The sequence below is a fragment of the Ascaphus truei genome, chromosome 5, assembly GCF_040206685.1.
Source record: "Ascaphus truei isolate aAscTru1 chromosome 5, aAscTru1.hap1, whole genome shotgun sequence".
NCBI classification, from domain to species: domain Eukaryota; kingdom Metazoa; phylum Chordata; class Amphibia; order Anura; family Ascaphidae; genus Ascaphus; species Ascaphus truei.
The window spans coordinates 190,180,276-190,206,034 of record NC_134487.1 but is presented as its reverse complement, the minus strand read 5'-3'; the positions used below and the strand labels follow the sequence as shown (position 1 = coordinate 190,206,034).

General features: G+C 46.2%; 1 protein-coding gene across 2 annotated transcripts in view; it reads right to left on the bottom strand.

Annotated features, from left to right (window-relative positions):
- BMP1 (bone morphogenetic protein 1) overlaps positions 1–25,759 on the bottom strand; it is a 113,530-nt gene that overhangs the window by 23,732 nt on the left and 64,039 nt on the right. For both annotated transcript variants that reach the window (XR_012801790.1, XM_075601453.1), the window contains exons 8-11: positions 14,051–14,166; positions 13,622–13,724; positions 7,183–7,299; positions 3,644–3,789 (exon numbers count right to left, since the gene is read on the bottom strand). Coding sequence is in view for 1 of the 2 variants with exons in the window: in XM_075601453.1 (XP_075457568.1) it covers positions 3,644–3,789; positions 7,183–7,299; positions 13,622–13,724; positions 14,051–14,166 (482 nt within the window). In the remaining variant the exon portion in view is untranslated. The remainder of the gene's footprint in view (positions 1–3,643; positions 3,790–7,182; positions 7,300–13,621; positions 13,725–14,050; positions 14,167–25,759) is intronic.

Below are 25,759 nucleotides of genomic sequence, written 5' to 3'. Positions count from 1 at the left end.
AGAGCACTATACCACTATCCAATACAGTCCTGCAGAGCACTATACCACTATCCAATACAGCCCTGCAGAGCACTATATCACTATGCAATACAGCCCTGCAGAGCATTATACCACTATCCAATACAGTCCTGCAGAGCACTATATCACTATCCAATACAGCCCTGCAGAGCACTATACCACTATCCAATACAGTCCTGCAGAGCACTATACCACTATCCAATACAGCCCTGCAGAGCACTATACCACTATCCAATACAGTCCTGCAGAGCACTATACCACTATCCAATACAGCCCTGCAGAGCACTATATCACTATGCAATACAGCCCTGCAGAGCACTATACCACTATGCAATACAGCCCTGCAGAGCACTATACCACTATCCAATACAGTCCTGCAGAGCACTATATCACTATGCAATACAGCCCTGCAGAGCATTATACCACTATCCAATACAGTCCTGCAGAGCACTATATCACTATCCAATACAGCCCTGCAGAGCACTATACCACTATCCAATACAGTCCTGCAGAGCACTATACCACTATCCAATACAGTCCTGCAGAGCACTATACCACTATCCAATACAGTCCTGCAGAGCACTATACCACTATCCAATACAGTCCTGCAGAGCACTATACCACTATCCAATACAGTCCTGCAGAGCACTATACCACTATCCAATACAGTCCTGCAGAGCACTATACCACTATCCAATACAGCCCTGCAGAGCACTATACCACTATCCAATACAGCCCTGCAGAGCACTATACCACTATCCAATACAGCCCTGCAGAGCACGATACCACTATCCAATACAGCCCTGCAGAGCACTATACCACTATCCAATACAGCCCTGCAGAGCACTATACCACTATCCAATACAGCCCTGCAGAGCACGATACCACTATCCAATACAGCCCTGCAGAGCACTATACCACTATCCAATACAGCCCTGCAGAGCACTATACCACTATCCAATACAGCCCTGCAGAGCACTATACCACTATCCAATACAGCCCTGCAGAGCACTATACCACTATCCAATACAGCCCTGCAGAGCACTATACCACTATCCAATACAGCCCTGCAGAGCACTATACCACTATCCAATACAGCCCTGCAGAGCACGATACCACTATCCAATACAGTCCTGCAGAGCACTATACCACTATGCAATACAGTCCTGCAGAGCACTATACCTCTATCCAATACAGTCCTGCAGAGCACTATACCACTATCCAATACAGTCCTGCAGAGCACTATACCACTATCCAATACAGTCCTGCAGAGCACTATACCACTATCCAATACAGTCCTGCAGAGCACTATACCACTATCCAATACAGTCCTGCAGAGCACTATACCACTATCCAATACAGTCCTGCAGAGCACTATACCACTATCCAATACAGCCCTGCAGAGCACTATACCACTATCCAATACAGTCCTGCAGAGCACTATACCACTATCCAATACAGCCCTGCAGAGCACTATACCACTATCCAATACAGCCCTGCAGAGCACTATATCACTATGCAATACAGCCCTGCAGAGCATTATACCACTATCCAATACAGTCCTGCAGAGCACTATATCACTATCCAATACAGCCCTGCAGAGCACTATACCACTATCCAATACAGTCCTGCAGAGCACTATACCACTATCCAATACAGCCCTGCAGAGCACTATACCACTATCCAATACAGTCCTGCAGAGCACTATACCACTATCCAATACAGCCCTGCAGAGCACTATATCACTATGCAATACAGCCCCGCAGAGCATTACACCACTATCCAATACAGCCCTGCAGAGCATTATACCACTATCCAATACAGTCCTGCAGAGCACTATACCACTATCCAATACAGTCCTGCAGAGCACTATACCACTATCCAATACAGTCCTGCAGAGCACTATACCACTATCCAATACAGTCCTGCAGAGCACTATACCACTATCCAATACAGTCCTGCAGAGCACTATACCACTATCCAATACAGTCCTGCAGAGCACTATACCACTATCCAATACAGTCCTGCAGAGCACTATACCACTATCCAATACAGTCCTGCAGAGCACTATACCACTATCCAATACAGCCCTGCAGAGCACTATACCACTATCCAATACAGTCCTGCAGAGCACTATACCACTATCCAATACAGCCCTGCAGAGCACTATACCACTATCCAATACAGTCCTGCAGAGCACTATACCACTATCCAATACAGCCCTGCAGAGCACTATATCACTATGCAATACAGCCCTGCAGAGCATTATACCACTATCCAATACAGTCCTGCAGAGCACTATATCACTATCCAATACAGCCCTGCAGAGCACTATACCACTATCCAATACAGTCCTGCAGAGCACTATACCACTATCCAATACAGCCCTGCAGAGCACTATACCACTATCCAATACAGTCCTGCAGAGCACTATACCACTATCCAATACAGCCCTGCAGAGCACTATATCACTATGCAATACAGCCCTGCAGAGCACTATACCACTATGCAATACAGCCCTGCAGAGCACTATACCACTATCCAATACAGTCCTGCAGAGCACTATATCACTATGCAATACAGCCCTGCAGAGCATTATACCACTATCCAATACAGTCCTGCAGAGCACTATATCACTATCCAATACAGCCCTGCAGAGCACTATACCACTATCCAATACAGTCCTGCAGAGCACTATACCACTATCCAATACAGTCCTGCAGAGCACTATACCACTATCCAATACAGTCCTGCAGAGCACTATACCACTATCCAATACAGTCCTGCAGAGCACTATACCACTATCCAATACAGTCCTGCAGAGCACTATACCACTATCCAATACAGTCCTGCAGAGCACTATACCACTATCCAATACAGCCCTGCAGAGCACTATACCACTATCCAATACAGCCCTGCAGAGCACTATACCACTATCCAATACAGCCCTGCAGAGCACGATACCACTATCCAATACAGCCCTGCAGAGCACTATACCACTATCCAATACAGCCCTGCAGAGCACTATACCACTATCCAATACAGCCCTGCAGAGCACGATACCACTATCCAATACAGCCCTGCAGAGCACTATACCACTATCCAATACAGCCCTGCAGAGCACTATACCACTATCCAATACAGCCCTGCAGAGCACTATACCACTATCCAATACAGCCCTGCAGAGCACTATACCACTATCCAATACAGCCCTGCAGAGCACTATACCACTATCCAATACAGCCCTGCAGAGCACTATACCACTATCCAATACAGCCCTGCAGAGCACGATACCACTATCCAATACAGCCCTGCAGAGCACTATACCACTATGCAATACAGCCCTGCAGAGCACTATACCACTATCCAATACAGTCCTGCAGAGCACTATATCACTATCCAATACAGTCCTGCAGAGCACTATACCACTATCCAATACAGCCCTGCAGAGCACTATACCACTATCCAATACAGTCCTGCAGAGCACGATACCACTATGCAATACAGCCCTAAAGAGCGTTGTGCTACTATTCACAGCAGCCCTGCAGAGAATTACCCCCCTCCCTGCTGTAGTGTCACTCCTGCCCCCCCCCCCCCCCGCCTCCCGTCAGAGCATTGCACTGACCTCGAAGGATTGGAAGGACACCCCCACGTGGAATCCCTCTGCCACGCTCAGCCTCCACACACAGGCCTTGTTGGGTCTGTAATCATCAGGATAATTCGGGGACTGGATGTGACCGGCGTCCTTCTTCACTTCTCCCCCGCACAGCGCTGCCGAGAGAGGGAGGTCAGTAACAGAGGAGGGCAGAGGTTCTTCCCTCCCGCTGTGATATTCACCGGGAACCTCATTCTACCCTCAGTCAACACGTCTGCCCCTGGTCTCTCTCGTCTCCCCTCGCTCTCCTTCCTTGGTACCTGGAATCCCTTTTCCTGCCTGTCTCTAATTCTCATTCTCTTCTCCCAGCTTTTTCCCTCCTGTGCCCCAGCCTCTGCCCCTCAAACTCTCTTCCCTCTTACCCAAATCATGCAGTATTCTTGCCCCAGTCTCTTTCTCCTCCCCCATCTTGGTCTGGGATGCCCTTGTATTCCCCTCTGGTACCTTTATACACGACTTGCAATCGCTTCCCGAGTCTGTCTCTCCTCCCATCACATATTCTCCCCTCCTAGGTACATTCATACAGTACCAGGGGGGTGGGAGGGGGTGCAAAGGTGCATTTGCACCACCAAAGAATTGGCATTGTGCTTACTGAGGCCCCGCTCTCTTCCCCACAGCAATGAAACTGATTGCCGGGGCAGAGAGCGCGAAGCCTCTGTAGAAGAGCAGCACTCCTCAACGACGTCGCAGGGTCATGTGTCGCTGTGTCATCATGGTGACGCCACGTGACATGCCGATGGATTGCCACGACAACGCGCCATCACGTGATGCAGCAACGTCACATGGTGATGCGTTGCCATGAGAACGCAACGTCACGTGACGTCACAACGTCGAAGGGGAGGGCAGGTATAAAATTCTGATTGCGCATAGAAACAGAGGGGACTATGCTCGTAGCTCCGAAGTTGTGATTGCCAAATCGCGTGGATTGACATGTTCAGAAGTAGCAGAATAAATATGAGAAAAAAACCCTCTATTCTCTATGGTAAATCGTATCTTCAAAACCACGTCTATAAAAAGTGACAAACCGGTTTAACAGCCAAACCGCACCGTTTGCACATGCTTTGGAAGCGGAATGACCTGAGGTGGTGCCATGGCTAAGGGCCCGCTGGAGGCTGAGCATGCGCGCCTGGCGTTCTGGCGGCGCGTGCACAGCTGCCAACCGCGATCTGCGGTCTGTTACCAGCGATCGGAGACGTGGGGGGCGTGGCCTAAACGGTCCGGGAGGGTGCGGCCATGAACTTGCTAGGCTGCCATTGGTTCGAGGAGATGCTCAAAAGGAGAATGTACATAGCACTGTATTTGGGAGCGGTGTGTGTTATGTTTCTTCATCTCTTCAGCTAACGAGGCAGCATCACTATTTTAAACCCATCAAAAAGGGGGACACAACATCTGGATTAGCAGCTTACCTGCAGGTACAGCAGTTTGTAAACCGCCTGGACATGGGAGAGACTAGGTAAAGATCGTAAAAACACTGCAACATTTTTGGTTATTGAGGAGGCATTTAACGGTTAACTTTTTTGTTGTTTTTAATACTCATATGATGTTTTTTTACAATGGTGTCAATTTAACGCATTAACAAATCCATCGCCACTAGTTCACTGTTTTTTCTGCAGGTTTAGGTCAGGTCCCCGCTGGCTATTGCAGGGAAAAGAGCCGCGCCAAAATGGGGCCGGAAACGCCGCCGCGCTGCGCAGACAGAAACACCTGCTCTCAAGAAAATTGAGAGCAGGACTTGCGACGGAGCGCTAGGCCACGCCCCCGGCAGTTCAGCCAATGAGAGCGAACCTGCCGGGTGATGTCACGGCGGCGCCCCCATCACGCCCCCCCCCCCTGTCTTTCCCCCTGCAGCTCACTGCAGAGCGGGGAATTTGGCTGCGCGCTCCGCCAGCCTCGCAGACGCTCGTGCAGCGCAGGCACTGGGGCTGCAGCCCTCCAGATCCACCCCTCCCCTGGTCATGCCAGGCTGCCGGTGATCTCCCCTCTTCATTGGCTCACAGTGCACCATGTGATGTGTCGCCGCACGGGAACACAATCCCCTTGTATCCCCTGCTGGCTGACGTGCCACAGCGAGCAAGGAGACACCGGGGCCATGTAGAAAGGAGGAGAGGGACTGGAGAGAGGCGAGCACGCCATCGCGCGCGCTGCCATCATCAGCAGGGACCTAGCCTTACTCAGCCCCAGTCTGACTTCCGGCTTTAGGTGGCGTGAAAAAAAATGCTGTTTATAAAAGCGGTTTGCATAACGAGAAAATAAGAATAGCAGTTGTCAAAGAAATTTCAGTTTGAGGCTTTTTTGACAAACCAATCGGATTGTCAGAGCCAGAGTGAAACCGCGTCTAAAAAAGCCGTTTATACGCGGATTGGACATGCGAGAAAGGCTTACAGAAGAGCAAAGCATGCCGATCCGATCGGAAAGGGCCCTTTATAAGCGGTTTGTCACAATTCAGAGCTACGAGAATAGGCCCCACAGAACTGGATAGCAGATAAGAACCATTTTGCTTACATTTTGCTTACATAGTTTTCACATTTTACGACCTGCTTTAAACCTCAGCCCCGCTTTGATCCTGGGCTCTCTTGTGCTTAGGATAGCCGTGTGTCTATGCCAATTATATTATTATTCCCTTACTGTATTAGTCTCTACCACCTCTGCCGGGAGGCTATTCCATTAATCCACCACCTCTTTCCATGCCTTTAGCTCCCCCCCTCCTTCTTCAGAGCATGACCTCTTTTTGATTTGTTTGGGGGTTGGGGGGGGGGGGGCTGGTAGCAGGGGGACATACGCTTGTCTTATTTTGCAACCAAAATGACTAAATCAACACAAATGCTCATGGTTGCCAGTTTTGCATCACTGAAACGGTCACATTTCTTTATGACCGAGCTGGTCCTTTAATATAATAACTGAGATTTATTCCCACGAAATGAAGAGAAACGCCCAAAGAGAAACTGCAGAATTTCCAATGGCCAATGTAAGTGACGAGGGACCTGCTAACATAAAACGGTTAAGAACTTTTTTTCTGACATTCATCCGGTTTTTGTGTGTGAAAGAAACGGAGAAAGTGACTTTGTACTAAAATTATTCTGACCACCTGTTTGCCTTTTCCTCCTTTCTTTTCTTTTGTCGCACGGCCAATTCCCCTTCCCTTAGTCTTTCCCTCTCCCCCCACTATCTGCCATCCCGAAACCTTCATACACCGCCTTGAACCCTTCCCCGCTCTCCCACCCCACACCTTTCTGGGTACCTTCATACACCGCCTGCAACCCTTTCACTCAATCCATGCTGTCCTCTCTCCCTCCTCAGACCACCCTGGATATCTTCATACACCACCTGGAACCTTTCCCTCCTCTCTCCCTCTTCACACCACCCTGGGTATCTTCATATACCACCTAGAACCCTTTCCCTCCTCTGGGTACCTTCATACACCACCTGGAACCTTTCCCTCCTCTCTCCCTCTTCACACCACCCTGGGTATCTTCATATACCACCTAGAACCCTTTCCCTCCTCTGGGTACCTTCATACACCGCCTGGAATCCCTTCCCCACCCAGTTGCTGCTGCTCCTGAACTCGATCCACAGTCGGCTCTCTGTGGATATGATGGACTCCGGGATCTTATCCCCGCAGAACCGTCCTGAGTGGAGAAAAAAAAAAAAACATGGCCAATGTCATGAGACACACAAACACACACACACACACACACACACACACACACACACACACACACACACACACACACACACACACACACACACACACACACACACACACACACACACACACACACACACACACACACACACAATAAGTTAAACAAAAGCTATGAAAAGAGATCAAACTATCGAAATCTGAGAAATATGGATTTTATATATATATATATATATATATATAAAATAAAGGTAAAGGGAAGGTGCATACTGTCCAAAAAGATACAGAAAAAGGAAAAAAAAGGGACAGGCACTAGTATATGCAATAAATATAGTGCCTGTCCCTTTTTTTCCTATATATATATTTAAAAAAAATCAAAAACGAATAGACGATACCGTTATTAAGCTTGACTAACATGGTACAGATACCTATACATATACACACACCTAGGAGATGAGAAAAATGCTTCTATATGGCGCAATAAAAGAGATTTATTCACGTGAAATTAAATGGAGTTAAGAAATGCCAACTCACAATCTTCTTTATTAAAAAGAAGCCTGTAAAGGTCACTCCGACCACGGAAGGCAGCGTTTCAGCCCGCAGTGTCCTCGTTGTCAGGGGATCACCTTCTGTCCTGGGAGTCACTCCGTGCTGACATCACAGCTACGTCGCCCCCTCCTCTCACTCAAACTCTGCCGTGCAGCCAACGCGTTTCGTGAGCACTCCGCCCACTTCCTCAGGGGTAAGTGTCTTATACACTTAAACAAGTGTACGATACATACACTTATCAGACACTTACCCCTGAGGAAGTGGGCGGAGCACTCATGAAACGCGTTGGCTGCACGAGTTTGAGAGGGGAGGGTGACGCAGCTGTGATATCAGCACGGAGTGACTCCCAGGACGGAAGGTGATCCCCCTGACGAGGTCGCTGAGGACTGAAACGCTGCCTTCGGCAGTAGGAGTGACTGTCCCTCTCGATTCCTGATTGTATTGGGATTAGGCTGCAAGCCCCCACATTCCTTTATAGGCTTCTTGTTAATGAAGAAGATTGGGAGTTGGCATTTCTTAACTCCTTTAAATTTCATGTGAATAAATCTCTTATTGTTCCATAGAAGCGTTTTGCGTTCTTATCTCCCAGGGCCTGGGCATAACTGCCAAGTGACCGCAGGAACACTTACACGGACAGCAGCACTTTGTTGGCCCTCGTCTCGCTTCCAGCGAATACCTACACTTTTAACCATTTATTGGACTAAGTGATATTTAGTGGTATTATTTGTGTATTTTTTCATGGTAACCCCATATAACCGAGCATTATTCTTAACACCCCATTATCATTTAACCCTACCTTCGTTCACCCTGGTACAGTCAGCGCAATTTTCTCCTAATTTATATATATATATACACATACATACATACATACATACATACATACATACATACATACATACATAAACACACACACACACACACACACACATACACACACACACACACACACACACACACACACACACACACACACACACACACACACACACACACACACACACACACACACACACACACACACACACACACACACACACACACACACACATTTTCCAACCTTTTTTTGGTTAAGGAACCCTATGTGAAATTCTGAGGAACCCAAACCGTCTCTAATACCGCGTCTGAGATCAGATATCATAGGCATGTCTGATATCATATATCATGTCTGATATCATAGGCATATCAAGCGTGTCTGAGCAGTATGATATCATAGGCATATCAAGCGTGTCTGAGCAGTATGATATCATAGGCATTACTGAAACATGGTGGGATGAAACTCATGACTGGACAGTTAATTTAGAGGGTTATTCCCTTTTTCGGAAGGATCGAACAAATAGAAGGGGAGGTGGAGTATATTTATATGTTAAACCGGAACTAAAACCTATTATAGGGGATGATGTTTATGAAGGGAATGATGAAAATGTAGAGACTTTGTGGATAGAAATTAGCAGTGGAGGTAAAAGTATTAAGAAAATGTTTGTGGGAATATGCTATAAACCACCAAATATCTGTGAGATTGAGGAAGCTAAAATACTTTTGCAAATGGAAAGGGCATCAAAACTGGGTCATGTTTGCATAATGGGGGATTTTAATTATCCAGATATAGACTGGGGCAATGAGATTAGCATTACAACAGAAGGAAACAGGTTTTTGGGGGTGCTTAAAGACAATTATATGACCCAAATTATTGAGGAACCAAACAGGATCGGGGCAATACTGGATTTGGTCATATCAAACAAAGTAGAAGTAATAACAAATATTCAAGTCCTGGAACATTTGGGTAACAGTGATCATAACATGGTCTCATTTGAAATAAATGATCAAAAAATAGATTTATTGGGTTCAACAAAGACCTTAACCTTTAGTAAGGCAGATTTTAATAAACTGTGGTCTAATCTAGTAGTAATACAATGGGGTGATGTTTTTGCAGGGAAAATGTAGAGGATAAATGGGCAGTCTTTAAAACATTGTTAGAAAAGCACACTTATCAGTGTATACCCTTGGGTAATAAGTATAAAAGAAATAAGTCAAAACCAATGTGGCTAAATAAACAGGTAGGGGAGGAAATGGATAAGAAGAGGAAGGTGTTTAGATTCTTTAAGTCAGACGGGACGGAGGAATCGTATCAGAATTATAAGGAATGTAACAAAAATTGCAAAAGGGCAATTAAATTAGCAAAAATGAATAATGAAACAAGGATTGCAATAGAAAGTAAGGTCAACCCTAAAAAGTTCTTTAAGTACCTTAATAACAAAAAAATGAGAAAAGAAAATATAGGACCCTTTCAGTGTGAGATGGGTAGGCAGATTATTGGAGATAAGGAAAAAGCTGAGGTATTAAACAAATTCTTTGCCTCTGTGTTTACCAGGGAAGAATCAAGTTTAATAGTAGTGCCGCAGGAGGAAGCCACAACCTCCATATTAATGAACAATTGGTTAACTGAGGAAGAAGTTCATAGGCAGCTTGAAAAAATGTAAGTAAATAAGGCACCTGGCCCCGATGGCATACATCCAAGAGTTCTCAAGGAGTTAAGCTCAGTAATAGCCAAACCATTATATTTAATATTCAAGGACTCCATTTCCACAGGCTCAGTACCACAAGATTGGCGTAAAGCAGATGTGGTGCCTATATTTAAAAAGGGAGCTAGATCACAGCCGGGAAATTACAGACCTGTAAGCCTGACTTCAATAGTAGGGAAACTACTTGAAGGTTTAATATGGGATAATATTCAGGAATACCTAATGGAAAATAAAATTATTAGTAATAGTCAGCATGGATTTATGAAGGATAGATCTTGCCAAACTAACCTTATTTGTTTCTTTGAGGAGGTAAGTAGGAATTTAGACCAGGGTAATGCAGTTGATGTGGTCTACTTAGATTTTGCAAAGGCTTTTGATACGGTTTCACACAAGAGGTTGGTGTACAAAATAAAGAAAATTGGACTCAGTTATAATATATGCACCTGGATTGAAAACTGGTTAAAGGACAGACAACAGAGGGTTGTCATAAATTGTACTTTTTCAGGTTGGGCTAAAGTCGTGAGTGGAGTACCTCAGGGATCGGTACTGGGACCAATACTTTTTAACTTGTTTATTAATGACCTTGAGGTTGGGATCGAGAGCAAAGTCTCCATCTTTGCTGATTATACTAAATTGTGTAAGGTAATAGAATCAGAGCAGGATGTCATTTCTCTTCAGAAGGACTTGGAGAGACTGGAAACGTGGGCAGGTAAATGGCAAATGAGGTATAATACAGATAAATGTAAGGTTATGCATTTGGGATGCAAGAATAAAAAGGCGACTTACAAATTAAATGGAGATATATTGGGGGAATCCTTGATGGAGAAGGATTTAGGAGTGCTTGTAGAATGCAGGCTTAGCAATAGTGCCCAATATCATGCAGTAGCTGCAAAGGCAAACAAGATCTTATCTTGCATCAAACGGGCAATGGATGGAGGGAAGTAAACATAATGTTGCCCCTTCACAAAGCACTAGTAAGACCACACCTTGAATATGGAGTACAATTTTGGGCACCAATCCTAAGAAAATACATTATGGAACTAGAAAGAGTGCAGAGAAGAGCCACCAAATTAATAAAGGGGATGGACAATCTAACTTATTAGGGGAGGCTAGCTAAATTAGATTTATTTACATTAGAAAAGAGGTGTCTAAGAGGTGATATGATAACTATATACAAATATATTCGGGGACAATACAAGGAGCTTTCAAAAGAACTATTCATCCCAAGGGCAGTACAAAGGACTCGGGCCATCCCTTAAGGTTGGAGGAAAGGAAATTTCACCAGCAACAAAGGAAAGGGTTCTTTACAGTAAGGGCAGTTAAAATGTGGAATTCATTACCCATGGAGACTGTGATGGCAGATACAATAGATTTGTTAAAAAAAAGGTTGGACATCTTTTTAGATGGGAAAGGTATACAGGGATATACCAAATAAGTATACATGGGAAGGATGTTGATCCAGGGACTAATCCGATTGCCAATTCTTGGAGTCAGGAAGGAATTTATTTTTCCCCTTATGAGATATCATTGGAAGATATGACTCTGGGGTTTTTTGTTTGCCTTCCTCTGGATCAATAAGTAAGTATAGATATAGGATAAAGTATCTGTTGTCTAAATTTAGCACAGGTTGAACTTGATGGACTTATGTCTTTTTTCAACCTCATCTACTATGTAACTATTTGTAACTAAGATGCATTGTAAGGAACCCCAACCCTCTCTAATAGTGCGATTGGATGTCACACCGAACCCTTCTCACTCTACTGCTATCCCAGGATTGGACAAGACTCCAACAGACAGAAAATACAGAGCTACACTGCTGTTGTTTGGCCACGAGGATTAGGGACATGGCGATTGATCGTGAGTATATTGCACACTCCACGCCATAGAAAAATGTCTCTTAGGATTTTATGTGCTCATTTTTCAGCTGTACTTTTCTGTGAGGACGCTGATGCACTTTACACCGGAGGCTTCCCTATCATTCCTCTTAATATGTCTGTCTCTGTCACCTAAGCATATTGATTGCATATTGCTATATATACAGCGCGGCTCCTAGAGCAAGCAACCGGCTTTTTCTTTATATCCTCTCTAATAGCGAGTCTCAGACCAGATGCATTGTAAGGAACCCCAACCCTCTCTAATAGCGCGTCTGAGATCAGATGCATTGAAAGGAACCCCAACCCTCTCTAATAGTGTGTCTGAGATCAGATGCATTGAAAGGAACCCCAACCCTCTCTAATAGCGCGTCTGAGATCAGATGCATTGTAAGGAACCCCAACCCTCTCTAATAGCGTCTGAGATCAGATGCATTGTAAGGCTGCGTCCATAGAAGGACAAGCAGCGCAGAGGCGTGCGGACGCTCCGCGCTGAGCCCCTGCATCATCAATGAGGATGCCTTGAGAGGGGGCTCACGCGAGCATACGCAGGCGTGCTCAGGCTTTGGAGTTTTCAGCCGAGCGCCAAGCTGTTTTTCAGCGTGCTGTTGGCTGAAAACATCCAATCAGCCTTAAGCAGCGTCAACGTCACGGCGCCGTGACGTCGGCGCCGTGACGTTGGCGCCGTGACATAGACGTCAGTGCCCCGCCTCCAACCACCTCCCTCCGGCTCCCTTCGCGCACGATGGCTCGCCTGCAAGTCCGTGGAATCGCGCTGACTGAAGCAGGCGAGCCTCAGCGTTAGCGCGCATCCGCTCTCCTCACCCCTCTATGACCCGGGCCTAAGGAACCCCAACCCTCTCTAATAGTGCGTCTGAGATCTAATGCATTGTAAGGAACCCCAACCCTCTCTAATAACGCGTCTGAGATCTAATGCATTGTAAGGAACCCCAACCCTCTCTAATAGTGTCTGAGATCAGATGCATTGTAAGGAACCCCAACCCTCTCTAATAACGCGTCTGAGATCTAATGCATTGTAAGGAACCCCAACCCTCTCTAATAGCACGTCTGAGATCTAATGCATTGTAAGGAACCCCAACCCTCTCTAATAGCGTCTGAGATCAGATGCATTGTAAGGAAACCCGACCCAAAATTCTTCTGTATTTGGTGCAATTGTAAAATGATCTGGAAATTATAGGGAACCCTTTAGGGATGCTCGGGGAACCCAAGGTTTCCTAGACACCCTGGTTGAAAAAAAACCTGTATTTGTATCTCTGTTTGTATGTGTATTTATAGAATCGGAATGAGTGAGAGAAAACAGTGAGACATACAGAAAGCTCCAGGGGTAGGTTGGAGGGAGGGGCAGTACCTCGAAGGGGAGCTTTCTTCCAGAATCCATCTCTGACCTCAACATAATCGTACCAGCAAAGACGACTGCGGTACAGATCCAGAGACGTGAAATTCAAAATGATCTGAATTATAGGGGGGATAGAGAGAGAGTGAGAGACAGGGGTAGGTGAGAAAGACACAGAAGTGGAGAGATGAGAGAGACAGGAGGGAGGTGAGTGTGAGACAAGGGGAGGTTAAAGACGGGGAGGTGAGAGAGACAGGCAGAGGTGAGAGAAATGGGGAGGTGAGACAGACACAGATGTGGGGAAGAGAGAGAGACAAGGGGAGGTGAGAGAGAGAGATGGGGGGAGTTATGCGAGATGGAGGAAGATGAGAGAGACAGGGGTAGAGGGAAAGAGACAGGGAGAGGGGTTGACAAGAGAAAAGAGCTCTGCATAGAGTCACATACCTTCTCCCCGGGAGTGACAGACAGTCTCCACACGCAGTGCATGTACGCAGAGTATCCATTGGGGAACCCAGGGGACGAGAAGTTCCCCTGACTGTCTTGCAGCGTCTCCCCGCAGGCTGTAGAGACAAATGTGTTACATGCCAAAACAAAGCCCACATACAGAAACCCCAAGTATCACATGTAGAGACACAGCCCACATACAGAAACCCCAAGTATCACATGTAGAGACACAGCCCACATACAGAAACCCCAAGTATCACATGTAGAGACACAGCCCACATACAGAAACCCCAAGTATCACATGTAGAGACACAGCCCACATACAGAAACCACAAGTATCACATGTAGAGACATAGCCCACATACAGAGATGCCAAGTATCACATGTAGACACACAGCCCACATACAGAGACCCAAAGTATCACATGTAGAGACACAGCCCACATACAGAGACGCCAAGTATCACATGTAGAGACACAGTCCACATACAGAGACGCCAAGTATCACATGTAGAGACACAGCCCACATACAGAGACCCCAAGTATCACATGTAGAGACCCAGCCCACATACAGAGACGCCAAGTATCACATGTAGAGACACAGCCCACATACAGAGACCCCAAGTATCACATGTAGAGACACAGCCCACATACAGAGACGCCAAGTATCACATGTAGAGACACAGCCCACATACAGAGACGCCAAGTATCACATGTAGAGACACAGCCCACATACAGAGACGCCAAGTATCACATGTAGAGACACAGCCCACATACAGAGACTCCAAGTATCACATGTAGAGACACAGCCCACATACAGAGATGCCAAGTATCACATGTAGAGACACAGCCCACATACAGAGACGCCAAGTATCACATGTAGAGACACAGCCCAAATACAGAAACCCCAAGTATCACATGTAGAGACACAGCCCACATACAGAGACCCCAAGTATCACATGTAGAGGCACAGCCCACATACAGAGACCCCAAGTATCACATGTAGAGACACAGCCCATATACAGAGACCCCAAGTATCACATGTAGAGACACAGCCCACATACAGAGACCCCAAGTATCACATGTAGAGACACAGCCCACATACAGAGACGCCAAGTATCACATGTAGAGACACAGCCCACATACAGAGACGCCAAGTATCACATGTAGAGACACAGCCCACATACAGAGACGCCAAGTATCACATGTAGAGACCCAGCCCACATACAGAGACGCCAAGTATCACATGTAGAGACACAGCCCACATACAGAGACCCCAAGTATCACATGTAGAGAAAGAGCCCACATACAGAGACGCCAAGTATCACATGTAGAGACACAGCCCACATACAGAGACGCCAAGTATCACATGTAGAGACACAGCCCACATACAGAAACCCCAAGTATCACATGTAGAGACACAGCTCACATACAGAGACGCCAAGTATCACATGTAGAGACACAGCCCACATACAGAGATGCCAAGTATCACATGTAGAGACAGAGCCCACATACAGAGACGCCAAGTATCACATGTAGAGACACAGCTCACATACAGAGACGCCAAGTATCACATGTAGAGACACAGTCCACATACAGAAACGCCAAGTATCACATGTAGAGACACAGCCCACATACAGAGACGCCAAGTATCACATGTAGAAACACAGCCCACATACAGAGACCCCAAGTATCACATGTAGAGACACAGCCCACATACAGAGAAGCCAAGTATCACATGTAGAGACACAGCTCACATACAGAGACGCCAAGTATCACATGTAGAGACACAGCCCACATAAAGAGACGCCAAGTATCACATGTAGAGACACAGTCCACATACAGAGACGCCAAGTATCACATGTAGAGACACAGTCCACATACAGAGACGCCAAGTATGACATGTAGAGACACAGCCCACATACAGAAACCCCAAGTATCACATGTAGAGACACAGTCAACATACAGAGACGCCAAGTATCACATGTAGAGACACAGCCCACATACAGAGACCCCAAGTATCACATGTAGAGACACAGCCCACATACAGAGACCCCAAGTATCACATGTAGAGACACAGCCCACATACAGAGAGGCCAAGTATCACATGTAGAGACACAGCCCACATACAGAGAGGCCAAGTATCACATGTAGAGACACAGTCCACATACAGAAACCCCAAGTATCACATGTAGAGACACAGCCCACATACAGAGATGCCAAGTATCACATGTAGAGACACAGTCCACATACAGAAACCCCAAGTATCACATGTAGAGACAACAGCCCACATACAGAGATGCCAAGTATCACATGTAGAGACACAGCCCACATACAGAGACCCCAAGTATCACATGTAGAGACACAGCCCACATACAGAGACGCCAAGTATCACATGTAGAGACACAGCCCACATACAGAGACCCCAAGTATCACATGTAGAGACACAGCCCACATACAGAGACGCCAAGTATCACATGTAGAGACACAGCCCACATACAGAGACGCCAAGTATCACATGTAGAGACACAGCCCACATACAGAGACCCAAGTATCACATGTAGACACACAGCCCACATACAGAGACGCCAAGTATCACATGTAGAGACACAGCCCACATACAGAGACCCCAAGTATCACATGTAGAGACACAGCCCACATACAGAGACCCCAAGTATCACATGTAGAGACACAGCCCACATACAGAGACCCCAAGTATCACATGTAGAGACACAGCCCACATACAGAGACGCCAAGTATCACATGTAGAGACACAGCCCACATACAGAGACCCCAAGTATCACATGTAGAGACACAGCCCACATACAGAGACCCCAAGTATCACATGTAGAGACACAGCCCACATACAGAGACCCCAAGTATCACATGTAGAGACACAGCCCACATACAGAGAAGCCAAGTATCACATGTAGAGACACAGCTCACATACAGAGACGCCAAGTATCACATGTAGAGACACAGCCCACATACAGAGATGCCAAGTATCACATGTAGAGACACAGCCCACATACAGAGACGCCAAGTATCACATGTAGAGACACAGCCCACATACAGAGATGCCAAGTATCACATGTAGAGACACAGCCCACATACAGAGACGCCAAGTATCACATGTAGAGACACAGCCCACATACAGAGACCCCAAGTATCACATGTAGAGACACAGCCCACATACAGAGACCCCAAGTATCACATGTAGAGACACAGCCCACATACAGAGACCCCAAGTATCACATGTAGAGACACAGCCCACATACAGAGACGCCACTGGGACGCGATACGCCACATACAGAAATCCCACGTCATGTTGAGACGCACCACATACAGAGTCAACACATGTCACATGTTGAGATACAGGTCACATACATGTCTTTGAGTGCTACATGTAACATGGCAAGACTATAAAGGGACATGTTTAATGTTGCAAAGCACACCGAAATACACATCACATACTCTCACTCCCGTGTTCAGTCAGTCAATCCCCCCCCCCTCTCCTTCTTTCCTGTGGTCGGTCCCTCTCCCTCTCTCCTGTGGTCGGTCAGTTTCTCCCTCCCTCCGACTCACTGCCCTCCTGATGTCATCGTCATGTGACGTCCAGATGTCACCCAGATGTTCTGAGGTTATACAGTGTGTGGGCCCCCGCAAACTGTGATACCAGAGGCCAGGGAGGGAACAGCGCTCTGCAGTGAGACAGCAAAGCTTTGTAGGTCTCTGCCAGGGGAGGTGATTTTAATGGTGCAACGCTCTGCAGACCTCTGGCAGGGAATGGGTTACATGGAGCAATGCTATCCAGGTCTCTGGCAGGAGGTAGATGGGTGTTATGGAGCAACGCTCTGCACCATTACATACACATTTACCCGCATACACAGCCAGTGGTCACCACAATAACCAAACTGCTTCTTGCTGTTGTCACAGAAACAGGAAAACTTCCACTGGGACAGGGAGGGAGAGCCAGAGAGGGAGAGCAGGAGAGAGAGAGAGAGGGAGAGAGAGCAGGAGAGAGAGAGCCGGAGAGGAGAGAGGGAGAGCAGGAGAGAGAGGGAGAGCAGGAGAGAGAGAGAGAGAGCGAGAGCAGGAGAGAGAGGGAGAGAGAGAGCAGGAGAGAGAGGGAGAGCAGGAGAGAGAGAGAGGGAGAGCAGGAGAGAGAGAGAGGGAGAGCAGGAGAGAGGGAGAGAGAGAGCAGGAGAGAGAGAGGGAGAGAGAGAGAGCAGGAGAGAGAGAGAGGGAGAGCAGGAGAGAGAGGGAGCGAGAGCAGGAGAGAGAGAGAGAGAGAGAGAGAGAGAGAGAGAGCAGGAGAGAGAGAGAAAGGGAGAGCAGGAGAGAGAGAGAGGGAGAGCAGGAGAGAGAGAGAGGGAGAGCAGGAGAGAGAGAGAGGGAGAGCAGGAGAGAGAGAGAGAGAGAGAGAGAGAGAGGGAGAGCAGGAGAGAGAGGGAGAGCAGGAGAGAGAGAGAGCAGGAGAGAGAGAGAGAGAGAGAGAGCAGGAGAGGGAATGAGAGAACCGGAGAGGAGAGAGGGAGAGCAGGAGAGAGAAAGAGCGAGAAACAAAAATTGAGAGATAGAGGGAATGAGAGAACCGGAGAGGGAGAGAGGTAGAGCGAGAGCGAGAAATAAAAAGAATGAGAGAAAGAGGGAATGAGAGAGGGAGAGCAGGAGAGAGAGAGAGAAATAAAAATTAAGAGAGAAAGAGGGACTGAGAGAACGGGAGAGGGAGAGAGGAAGAGCGAGAGTGAGAAATAAAAAGAAAGAGTGAGAGAGAAATAAAAAGAAAGAGAGAATGACAGAACGGGTGAGGAAGAGAGCAGGAGAGAGCGAGAATGAGAGAAACGGCGAAGAAGAGAGAGGGGAGAGGGAGAGCGAGAAATAAAAAGAAAGAGCGAGAGAAAGAATGAGAGAACGGGTGAGGACGAGAGAGGGAGAGAGATTGAGAGAGAAATAGGAGGCGATGCACTAAGCAGTGATAACTGATTTTAAGTACGATAAATGGCTTTTAAGACCGATACTGCCTGCTGCGCGATTCACTAAGCAGTGATATCAGTGCTTTATCGGCCTTAAAAGGCATTTTTTCAGACAAAAAAGTGGGTAAAAAAAATACGTCGATAAGGCAAAAAACGGCAAACACGCTGTTTTTTGCCAGTCAGCGCGATTCACTAAGCAGTGATAAGTGAAACTTACTTTTAAAGCACGCCAGATTTTTACACCAGTTAAAGGCTGGCACAAAAGAAATGGAGCCATGAATAAAATCATTGTTTACGTTTTTTTCACCACACGGTTAATACAACAGGCCGGCGGGTGTTCCCGGGTGATCCCCGCAGGAGTCCGGGGCCCTTAGGTGATCCCCGCGGGAGTCCGGGCCCTCGGATGATCCCCGCTGGCCTGCGGTACCAGTCGTGTGGCCTGTGACAGGGTAAATAAAAGCCACCAGCTATATGCCTGGCAGACATATGTTTAGTCTGCAGTGCAGCAGTGACGAGGTTAACTTCAGCTGGGAAGCTCACGGCAATTAGTTGAATCCCAGCTGCCTAATCAAGGTGTGTTAAAAAAAACCCAGGATGTGCACACATGCAGCCTAGCTGGTCAGGAGACAGGAGTGAAATACTGAAGTAGATTACTGATATAATGTCTGTCTTTTTGTATGCTGTCTGAAGCAGGGAAATACCCTGAAACTCTGGAGAGAGAACAGCTTGGTTTAAGGTCTGTTTTGCAAAGTACATGTTTTATGAACTGTTGTGTTTGCCATGCTGAAGAGAAGCTATTTTGTTTGCCATGCTGAAGACAAGGAATTATGTTTTATCTGCTGAAGAGAAGCTATTTTTGTTTTGTGTGCTGTATATTTTTTAAGGCTAAATAAATAAGCCTTGTCAAGAGACCCCGCGTGTGTAGTTGCATGTACTCTGTAACATGGCCAAAAAAACATAACAGACAATACTTTGAAATAAATACACCCCCTATCCCCTCCTTAGTGGCTAAGATAATGAAGCTGCTTTAATGTATTTTTTTTTAATAGTGTGCTGGAGCAGGGGGTCTCCTGAGCTGAACCGGTTTGATTTTTGGCTCAGGGACCCCCTGCTTCCCGAGTTACAGGCCCCGGTTTGGGGCATCGGATACCAGCGTCGCCGCCATTTTTAAAGCATTAGCGTCACATGACGCGGGACATTTAAATAATGGAGATACTGGCACCCCATATCTGAGCCTGTAACTTGGAAAGCAGGGGGTCCCCGAGGCTGAAATCAATGCGGTTCATCTCGGGAGACCCCCTGCTCCCGCACACTATTAACAAAAATGACATTAATGCAGCTTCATTACTATAGCGGAAATCCGCTACGGTAATGAATAATTTTTTATTGATATGCGTGTTTTCATACTAGTGTACATGAGCAGGGGGTCTCCTGAGCTGAACCTCGTTGGGTTCAGCCTCGGGTACCCCCTACTTCATGAGATACAGGCCCCGTTATGGGGGGCCGGTATCCCAGTGCAGAATTTAAATCCCCCGGACACGTGACGTGGGAGCTTTAAAAGCACAGGGATAACGGGGCCTGTATCTCATGAAGTACGGGGGTCCCCGAGGCTGAAACCAATGCGCTTCAGCTCAGGAGACCCCCTGCACGTGTGCACTATTATTAAAATGTATATGTAGACTGCACGATCGCCTGTAAGAACTGTGCATGGAGACGCAGAGTCTCCATGCAGCTTACTGGCTGCTTTTTGTTCTATCAGCTATCGCGCTTTAGATTTTTAAGCATGATAGCAGGGGGGAAACAGCTTGCGTGATCGGGCATGTTTTTGCCCGCACCTAACCACATACGCTTCACTTCTTAGTGAATCCCGCGCCTGGCTTCATATTTTATGATGGGATTACAAATTTCCCAATCGGGCGCAAAAGCTCACTGCTTCGTGCTTAGCCCCATAGAGAGTGAGAGAGGGTGAAAGAGACACTACACATGGGTATATACGTATACATTTGTGTGCAATCTCAGAAATAAATTGTACAACTTTTAAAGCAGCGATACACACTGGCCGCAATATTTGTATTTTATTTGTGTCAAGAACTGGGAGTCCCCGGATGTCGTGGGGAAAAGCGGCCAGCTCCGGGAAACCCCGCGGTTCGGGAAAAGATTAAAAAGAAAATAAAAACAAATAAATGATTATTATAAAGACGTACTACACTATTGGAGGCGTTTTCTGTGTGCTGTTTTCTTCAGATGTTTCTGGAAGGTGAAAGGACATTGCACAAAATCTGCAACGTCAATACTGGGCTGAGTGTATATACTGAATAATCAGATATAGAGACTGGTTTTAGGATCTTAATATTTTTGTTTATTACTTTCACTTATTTTTATTTTTTATTTTATGTATAGAAACAACGAAAGGATGGGGAGTGATCACAGGACCATACCAATTGTATAATGTAATCAATTATGTAAGTGAGGTAATCAAAGAGATGGGTGCAAACTGTGAACTGAAAAGTGAATCAGAAAAAGGGAAGGGAAACACAAAATGAATGTGCACCCTAAAAGAATTCACTTATATGCACACCAACCTAATGTAAAAATTAACTTTTAATAAGTGTCTTAAAACATATATTACCAAAGTAATGTGCAATGTGGATTAAAAATATATTAAATCAGAAATATCTGGCATCCGTGTCTTTAATTATTAGGTCCTGCTATCCCAGATATCCACTTAGTATTGATGGGATACTGAAGACAGAGGATGCTAGGAGTCAGGGTGTTAACCCCTCTGTAGCAACGATGAGACCCAGTAATGATAATATATAATTGTTCACAGATAGAGCTTCCTTGCTAGTTAGACCAGTGCTACGCACTGCAATAAGGGCCCTGGTGTATTGAAGTGCAAGTGCCTGGATAGTGAAGTTAACACATACAGGCATACCCCGCATTAACGTACGCAATGGGACCAGAACATGTATGTAAAGCGAAAATGTACTTAAAGTGAAGCACTACCTTTTTTCCACTTATCGATGCATGTACTGTACTGCAATCGTCATATACGTGCATAACTGATGTAAATAATGCATACGTAACAGGCTCTATAGTCTCCCCGCTTGCGCACAGCTTTGGTGCAGGTAGGGAGTTCAACTTTGCTGTTCAGGACGTGCTGACAGGCGCATGCGTGAGCTGCCGTTTGACTATTGGGTGATATGTACTTACTCGTGAGTGTACTTAAAGTGAGTGTCCTTAAAGCGGGGTATGCCTGTATAGTGTAATAATAGTACAGACACTGCAACATACAACCACCAGACTCAGCAGTGCTGGGGTGAATAGCACAAAGATAATTGTGAAGGCACCTCACATAGAGTGCAAGGAAAGCAGGCACACAAACTGTGAAAATAAATAAATAAATAAACAACTATCTGCTAGGGTCTACAAAGTTAGAACCAGGAGACTACAGACACTGCATTAAAACAGCTCCAAGTAGGAGACTGACAACATTGCGCGACTGACAACATTGCGTTTCTGATTTAATATATTTTTAATCCACATTGCACATTACTTTGGTAATATATGTTTTAAGACACTTATTAAAAGTTAATTTTTACATTAGGTTGGTGTGCATATAAGTGAATTCTTTTAGGGTGCACATTCATTTTGTGTTTCCCTTCCCTTTTTCTGATTTATTTTATGTATACCAGTTATTGGGGTGGCTTGGGTTATAGTCTGTGTGTATGTATGTACAGCTCAACACCGTTATAACGCGATCCGTTACAACGCGAATCCGCTTATAACGCGATGTAAGCGTGGCTCACAATTTTCGTATTTATGAATACTTTACGTGATCCGCTTATAACGTGACGTGATTCTTTGGACCCCAAGAACAGTGTTATAAGGGGGTTGAGCTATATATATCTCTATATCTATCTATCTATCTATCTATCTATCTATCTATCTATCTATCTATCTATCTATCTATCTATCTGTATATACACAATGTATCTATATGTCACATCAACTATTAAGATGACATGAAAATACATACAAGCAAGGTAAGGTGTTTTGTAGAATATATATATATATATATATATATATATATATACACTGATGAGACCCATCAAGGTCGAAACAGCTGTCTGTGGGTGGTTTTCTGGGTATGCACCTTAACCCTGGCTGTGCTCAAAGCTGTGACCATGCAGCAAGCTTAAGCCTATAGGGAACCATGTTAAAAATGGTTATTGAGGCAAAAAGTGACACTGTGTGCTCATTTGCATGTCATTTCCCAGAATCCCTTGCTGCAGTGGAAGTGCTGTATGCTGGGTGATAATGGGGAAAGGCGGGGTTGCAGACCTGCCTAAGACATGCAGATGAGCATACAGCTATATTTGCATATTTGCTTTCCTGTGGAGGGTTTTTGTCACTTTTTTTACTCACCATAACTTAACTCAGTATTATGGTTTGGCCTATCCCATAAGCCTCTCTTGCATCCCAGTAAAATCAACCCCACACTGATGAGACCCATCAAGGTCGAAACAGCTGTCTGTGGGTGGTTTTCTGGGTATGCACCTTAACCCTGGCTGTGCTCAAAGCTGTGACCATGCAGCAAGCTTAAGCCTATAGGGAACCATGTTAAAAATGGTTATTGAGGCAAAAAGTGACACTGTGTGCTCATTTGCATGTCATTTCCCAGAATCCCTTGCTGCAGTGGAAGTGCTGTATGCTGGGTGATAATGGGGAAAGGCGGGGTTGCAGACCTGCCTAAGACATGCAGATGAGCATACAGCTATATTTGCATATTTGCTTTCCTGTGGAGGGTTTTTGTCACTTTTTTTACTCACCATAACTTAACTCAGTATTATGGTTTGGCCTATCCCATAAGCCTCTCTTGCATCCCAGTAAAATCAACCCCACACTGATGAGACCCATCAAGGTCGAAACAGCTGTCTGTGGGTGGTTTTCTGGGTATGCACCTTAACCCTGGCTGTGCTCAAAGCTGTGACCATGCAGCAAGCTTAAGCCTATAGGGAACCATGTTAAAAATGGTTATTGAGGCAAAAAGTGACACTGTGTGCTCATTTGCATGTCATTTCCCAGAATCCCTTGCTGCAGTGGAAGTGCTGTATGCTGGGTGATAATGGGGAAAGGCGGGGTTGCAGACCTGCCTAAGACATGCAGATGAGCATACAGCTATATTTGCATATTTGCTTTCCTGTGGAGGGTTTTTGTCACTTTTTTTACTCACCATAACTTAACTCAGTATTATGGTTTGGCCTATCCCATAAGCCTCTCTTGCATCCCAGTAAAATCAACCCCACACTGATGAGACCCATCAAGGTCGAAACAGCTGTCTGTGGGTGGTTTTCTGGGTATGCACCTTAACCCTGGCTGTGCTCAAAGCTGTGACCATGCAGCAAGCTTAAGCCTATAGGGAACCATGTTAAAAATGGTTATTGAGGCAAAAAGTGACACTGTGTGCTCATTTGCATGTCATTTCCCAGAATCCCTTGCTGCAGTGGAAGTGCTGTATGCTGGGTGATAATGGGGAAAGGCGGGGTTGCAGACCTGCCTAAGACATGCAGATGAGCATACAGCTATATTTGCATATATATATATATAGATATATATATTTATGGATATATATATATATTTATGGATGGACACACACTCGTCTAGGGTAACATGCCCAAAAGGACTACTCCATGGGTGACAGACAAATCATAGTTAATACAAAAGGATGATCCCGCAGGGGATGTTATTACCAGCACAAGGACACATCAATAAGGTGAAAAAAGGTGGTTTATTATTCCCTACAACACTGGGTAGCCTGATGTTTCGGTCCCTAAGTGGACCCAATTCAGGGGTACATATACATATATATATATATACACACACATACACACTGGGGCGGATTGCCCTATAGGGGGTTCGGGTTTGCCCCAGTGGGCCGGTGCTGCTGATACAGAGGCCTCGCTCTCTTCCCCACAACAATTAAACTGGTTGCCGGAGGAGAGCTTGGGGCCGCTGTAAGGCTGAGTCCATGGTGACTCAGCCCATGCGGAGGTGCGGCCTTGGTTAGCGCGCTGTCCGGGGGCGTGTCGGGGGGCGGGCCAGTGACGTCACGGAGCTGGTTCGCCCTCATTGGGCGAACCGCTCAAGTGACCGGCCCTGCGCTCCCGTGAGCGCGCAAATGTAAAATTCTCCTAAGACCTACGCTTCCGCACGCTTGCGGAAGCGTAGGTGAGACCCTACTAAAGCCGCTCTCATTGCGGCTGCAGGGGCTCACTGGTAAGTGAGAGCGCGCCTCAGCACGGGTCAGTGCATAAGTGCAGGCCATGCCCGAGGCCTAAAGGTCTCTTACCTTCTCCTGCAGCATCTCCCTCCTCCTCCTCCTACAGCGGTCAACAACACCGCAAAGTCACATGGCGACACGTTGCCATGACAACATGCCGTCGCGCTGTCCTGGAAACGCGTCTCCACGTGACATCCCGGCGCTGAAAGAGGAGGAGGCCCAGGTCGATGGCTGTCTGCAATACGCGCCCACACACGTGTGTGTGTGTGTGTGTGTGTACTGTGATATGGTGAAGAAGAAGGAGCAGTGACTTCTTATTGGGAAGAAGCAAACACTAAGAAGAACTCAAACAAGACAAGGGATCAACAATAAAAGGCTGTGCACTTTTCCTAAAGAGAGGTTGGAGTACAAGTGTAACCCCCCTATTGGCGCATAAGAGTACGTCTAAAGTA